Below are 5,971 nucleotides of genomic sequence, written 5' to 3' on the forward strand. Positions count from 1 at the left end.
TTTCTACTAAGTTTCTAAACAAATAAACAAGTTTTCCTTTGTTTTATGGCGTGGAAAATTAAATGTAGGCTACACGGCAGCCGAGTCCCTATTACAAAGGCCTTGCATTGTGCGTGGGGTAGTGGAAGTTGTGAGAAATGATTCCATGTTGTTTAGCTCGGGGCGTTTGTGAGGCTGCCTTTTTGGCTGCGCTGACTTCATAAAACGTCTGGAGCGCAGAGCTCTGACTCCAGAGAGTCTGAACCCAGCCGAACGCCTTCATGCCGGGGCGTGTTTGCGCGCTCATTCCCAGCCCGAGGCGCTTCTGTCGGGCTCCCCGAGCCTTTGTCTATAAGTTTTATGTCTCCAAAAAATGCAAGGAAAGTCAGACCAACTGCCTATAGGGAATTAAAAAATATATATACCGTTCTCCTGCTATTTTCGCAACCCGAAAAATGTTGCGTAAACTCTCTAGACCTACTTATTGCGTTAGTCAACAAAAGGCAAATTTGTGAGTTTTGTGTGAAACATTTACAAGACGTTGCATCGCGTCTCCAGCCAGACTTATTAAAGGCTAGAGACTCAACTGGCGCCGAAACAAAAAAGGAAGGCGTGGACAGATCTGCGAAAATACATATATAAATAATACCCATGCCAACAATGAACTAAAGAGAGAAAAAACATTCATACATTCGAAATCCCCAATGAATGGATACATATAAAATGCATTCACATGAAAGGTTTTATTTAAATAAGTCTGAATAATTATAGTGGCAGAAATGTTCATTCGATTTTCAAAATAAATAACCAAAAACAAAGTACTCCAGAGAAAATACCCTTTTAAATGTGATCATGACTTTAGGACAATCAGTAGCTTGCGAGTGTTTTTCATTAGTGTTTTGTCCATATTATTTAAAACAGTGAGAACCCTATGTGATATCCTATACGAATGACAACATTATTAAATAGACGCGGTGGAACACACGTACAGAGACAGACACCATATTTACAACTTACCCTACGCACTAAATATAAAACGAACAAAAAGTCTAAAAAAAAAAAAAAATCAAAGACAGGCGCATGAAGGCGCATGAAACACATTTACGGTGGAAAAGGACAGTTAAGTTATTTTCAAAAGGCACCGAACAGCTTCAGGTTGTGCTACATGTGCTCTTATACACCCTGCTGCAATATTCACTCCATTAATGTCCACATGAGTTCTCTATGAGTTCACCCATAGAACAAAATAAATAAATACTAAAATAATTATAGCCTATATGTTTGATTCTTTAGTGTCTGCTTGTTGACGACATTGCATGAAAAGAAACAGTGTTGCGCCCAAAACGCGCTGGCAATGATCAACGTGGCAAAGGTGAAGAGGTCTCACCAATCATACAGGAAAACAGGCCTAAAAGTCATTTGATGCAAGTTCACATAATGAATTCCCCGTTTTTTGTTCTGAGTCTGTCGAGTCAAAATATGGTCCCGGCGCTGACGGTCGTGTTGTGGTGATGTGGCGGCTGTAGATGGCTCGCAGAGTTCGTGGATGAGTACCAGGTGTAGTTTGTCAGAAATGAAGGGGTAGTCGTGTTCGGCGGGCTGCTGCTCTGGGACAACCCCGTGTTCACAGTGCTCATTCTCTGGCTGTGCGCGAAGTCCCAGACCGCGCTGAGAGGCGGCGAATGGAGAGGTGGAGACTCGCTGGAGGCCACATGCAGCTCGGGCGGGATTTCCCCACTTTTCCACAACTTCTTGAACTTGGAACGACGATTCTGAAACCAGATTTTTATCTGAAAAAAAACAAAAACAATAACAACAACTCAGTATATGTCAAGCAGCATTATACACATAATGGAACAACACTGCTGAATCATGTTTTACAAAAAAAAATAAAAAATAAAAAATTGTTTTTATTATTTCCCCTGTGTATAATAATTCCAAATATATATATTTTTTACATTTTATAACAGTTTTGTTCACTATTTGCTATAAAGATTGTAAATAGTCTATTCTTCTTCTTCTTATTATTATTATTGAATCCCAATTTGGTTACGTCAGAAATGAATTAGCATTTTATTATATTAAACAAAATCATAATTAAAGCGTGTTTGTCGGCAGGTAATTTATGAAGTTGTAGAAAGCCTCTATGCATACCTGTGTTTGCGTGAGGCCCAGAGAAGCGGCTAGCTCAGCTCTCTCCGGCAAGGCCAGATACTGAGTCTTCTGAAACCTCCTCAGCAGGGCCGCCATCTGGAAACTCGAGTAAATAGTTCGAGGTTTTCTGACTTTCTTTGGCTTTCCATTAACCATTCGAATTGCAGGTTCACTTTCCTCTTTTTCTGGGAGAGAAAACAAACAAACGTGGTTGTATGAATTGTCTCACGAAAACGAATCTTTTAATGCAATGCAATAATAAAAAACAGTATTTCAGGTTTCAGATATTTTATACTGTTATTATTAATTACAATAGCATGCGCAATTAAAAGAATCTCATCAACATAATGATCTATGCATTGCAAGAAACGTTGTTCTTTACTATTGCTTACTTAACATTAGCATTTTAAGGTCAATGGTGACCACAAGTTACAACGCAAAGTGAGCAAGAGACAGATATTTACCAGCATCCGCAGGAGTTGGTGAGGAGCTGGGGCCGAACGTGCCGTAGGGGCCAAACGCGTTGCCGAAGCCCAGCTCACATGGTTTGGTGTTGTACTGGACGCTGTTCATGCTGTTGTTCTGGTACTGGTAAGAGCTGATCTGGCCGTATGGAGAGTCAGCGCATTGTCCGGCCTGCTGGTTATTGTTATAGTAGCTGCTGTCGGTAGCGGTGGAGACCGGAAGAGTCGGTGATTCCTGGGATTTGTGTAGACTGTGGTAACTGCTGGAGGTAATCTGGTTTGAATGCATATCTGTACTGAGGCTGTCAAAAACTCCAGTCATGTTTTTCAAAGCTCAAAAATACTTACATGCAAGTCCAACGAATGAGCAAACCCGCAAACCCATAAAAGCTCTTCTAAAGCGCAAAACGAAATACGGTGTCTGAGTTATGTCGCATTCCACTTTGGAAGCATCCAAACGCAGACGCGACGTAAAGCAGAACTGTGATTGTCTGTCAGCAGAGATGAGGGAGGACGGACATTTATCGCGCGTCACGGGGGAGGATGAACTTGTGCGCGTGAAGCAGCCAATGAATGCAGGATCCACACAGCTCACACACGCATGCATGCTCATGAAATGTGTGCATTCTGCACGGTGATGGTTAACTACTCTGTGCTACATGAAAACACACTTTGTAGCTTTTTCTTTAATTATACTGACAAACATTTTTACACATAATGCTTGACATGTGATTAAATTAAAACCGTCATGAAACGTGATTCATACTTCACGCAGCCTATAGGTCTATATTCTGAATACTGAACAGGCTTCTTCTGTAAAATAGTATAACTGTTGTTTTATTTTTAAACGCTTTAACCAACACGCACAGTTGGCTGCGTTATAATAACGCTTCAGATAGGCTACCTTTAACGCGCAAAACCAGGTAACTGCTGGAAAGCAAATACAATGGAAGTGCACATTTTGCAGTGTTTCTTCTTAAAATAGAGAGATTATTTCAACCTAGGAATTAGACTTTTGACTTCAGCTTTGTTTAGGTCTTAGACAACACTAAGGAACTGCTCGTTTCTGCATGGTATGTATGGCATCCTGACCTGCTGCGACACCTGTCGGTGAAAATACCACATTTTTTCTGTGTTTACTGCTGTTGTCCTGTTAAACCTCATTCTAAAAATAAAGTATCTCATCAGTTTGCTCAAATGCTTTTGACATTGATTGAGAGAATCTGGCTAAATAAAGTGTCCAGCTAATGTAGAAAGTAGCAGAATAATATATCGACGGTGAAATAAAGGCAGTCCATTGTGTAGGCTACCTTACCCTCCAGTTTATAAGGTTAACCTGCTGGCAGCATCTATGAGTTTACCGAATTCGTTGGTTTCATTATTTCACTCACTCACTCACTCACTCACTCACTCACTCACTCACTCACTCACTCACTCACTCACTCACTCACTCACTCACTCACTCACTCACTCACTCACTCACTCACTCACTCACTCACTCACTCACTCACTCACTCAACTCACTCACTCACTCACTCACACACTCTCTCACACTCACACACACACAATCTCTGTTGAGTCTCTGAAGAGAATTGGACTAATTTTTCTCATTCACACGGCCGTCGATCAGCTCTTAGGCTCTCAAATTGAAAATGGTGCTGAAAAGGTGGAGACTGCGGCTCGGGCCGCTGCCAAAACTCCTGGTGTGTAGTATTTCATGACTTCAGCACTATTCGGACAGGATTTCTCAGGGTGGGGTCAGTCACATGACCGTAATGCAGATGTGACGTTCAGGAATCAACATTACGCATTTCTGACATTATAATTACCTTTTTCAGCAAGAGAGATTTAAAAATGGAAAAAGACAATAAATCAACATTTGTTTTGATGTGTAGATATCAAGATGAGATCAGGCAAAAGTATTTACTCTCAATCGGTCACAAAAAAAAATAACAAAAAAGAAAAATAAATAAAATATATATTATCAGCGCTGGACCTTTTTAAATGTTTACTATAAGCACATAGTCAGTGTTTTGCGTAAGTGTGAGGGTGTGTGTGTGTGTGTGCGAGTGCGAGTGCGCGTGCGTGTGTGAGAGAGTCGCCTTTTCCAAACACTGTATCTAGCTGTTTGAAAACCCTCGTAGAGCAGGAGTAGAAATTCATGATTACGTTTTAATTAAATGAAATTAATGAGATGCTTATTAATTAATACAATTTTAATAATTTAGTTACTGACTGATTTGTGTGGGTAACCAAATAAAAAGCTGCACAAATAACCTAAACTGTAGCATTATTGTTGCGTAAACTGTATAAATTTAACTCAGATGAAATAGAGATGTTATAGGCTATGCGGGAATTGTCTAATGTGCCTTGCATTCTGGTAAAAAAATAAAAATCCCTATATGGGGAAAATATATTTGCAAATATCGGCTCGGCAAGACTCCCCACGCCATCTTCATCCTCTTCTCTGACTCTCTCCCGCAGCGCACTGTTGTGTAGCATTTCTGTCACGTTATCACTTTAGGAAGGAAAGAGCAGGGCTGTGAGGGCACAGCTCGATTGGTGAATGTCCCTGAAGGGCAGCTTCCACTTCCCGAGGCCATTGTGCTCTCCGCAGTACAGGCAACACGCTGAAACTAGCTATTGGTCAACTAAATATCTTTATTTGCAGGGTCACTCAAGGCCTCAGACTGTGTAATATGAATTTCTGAAAATACAATTTTTAACAGCGAACGAAGCATTGTGTACGTATAAGTGTTCGTGTAAATGTAATACATTGTTCTGCATAAAATAATCAAAAATTATATTTAATTGCGCAGGTTTAATACATTCCAACTATAGGTCAAGTAAAACTTCGGCTACGTTACTTTGAATCATATGCCATTAATTTTACACAAGTAATTTATATAGCACATTTCATACACACTGAATAGTTATTGAATGAGCCTTTCGTATCAAACAATAACATAAAAAGAAAAAAAAAGAAAATAAGTAAAATAATAAGTAAATAAAAAAGTATAAATAAAATGACAAATGGAAAATCAAATAATGTGTCCAATAATCAGTAGAAAATGGTCTCTTTTATATTTTCCCAGATTTCATAATTTATAATCTTATATGCAGTTATATAGGCAAATCAGTAGAAAATGGTCTCTTTTATATTTTCCCAGATTTCATAATTTATAATCTTATATGCAGTTATATAGGCTAAATACCTTTTTACCGTTATATATCCACAGCAACAGATCAAAGTCTGAATTATATTTGAAAGTCGATGTGAGAGGCTACTACTACACTCTAAAAAATGCTGGGTTAAATACAACCCAGTGCTGGGTAAAATAGGGACAAACCCAGCAATTGGGCTGTTTTGACCT

General features: G+C 39.4%; 1 protein-coding gene across 1 annotated transcript; it reads right to left on the bottom strand.

The window, feature by feature from the left end:
* Window positions 1-831: 831 nt before the first annotated feature.
* On the bottom strand, window positions 832-2,919 carry dlx2a (distal-less homeobox 2a). The gene is made up of 3 exons (XM_016559099.1): window positions 2,598-2,919; window positions 2,134-2,318; window positions 832-1,769 (listed from the first exon to the last, which is right to left on the bottom strand). Exons 1-3 carry the CDS (start codon window positions 2,917-2,919, stop codon window positions 1,452-1,454), a joined length of 825 nt encoding a protein of 274 aa, XP_016414585.1. The 3' UTR covers window positions 832-1,451.
* Between the last annotated feature and the right edge of the window lie 3,052 nt (window positions 2,920-5,971).

The sequence above is a fragment of the Sinocyclocheilus rhinocerous genome, unplaced genomic scaffold (genome assembly GCF_001515625.1).
Source record: "Sinocyclocheilus rhinocerous isolate Xijiao unplaced genomic scaffold, SAMN03320098_v1.1 scaffold887, whole genome shotgun sequence".
In the NCBI taxonomy this organism is placed as follows: Eukaryota; Metazoa; Chordata; class Actinopteri; order Cypriniformes; family Cyprinidae; genus Sinocyclocheilus; species Sinocyclocheilus rhinocerous.

Bases quoted from the DNA above. Each gene is read 5' to 3' on its own strand.
- dlx2a (XM_016559099.1), bottom strand. From the start codon at position 2,919: ATGACTGGAGTTTTTGACAGCCTCAGTACAGATATGCATTCAAACCAG. The intron at 2,319-2,597 runs GTAAATATCTGT...TTTCTCTCCCAG, and splicing joins ACCAACTCCTGCGGATGCTG to AAAAAGAGGAAAGTGAACCT. The intron at 1,770-2,133 runs GTATGCATAGAG...GTTTTTTTTCAG, and splicing joins TGGGCCTCACGCAAACACAG to ATAAAAATCTGGTTTCAGAA.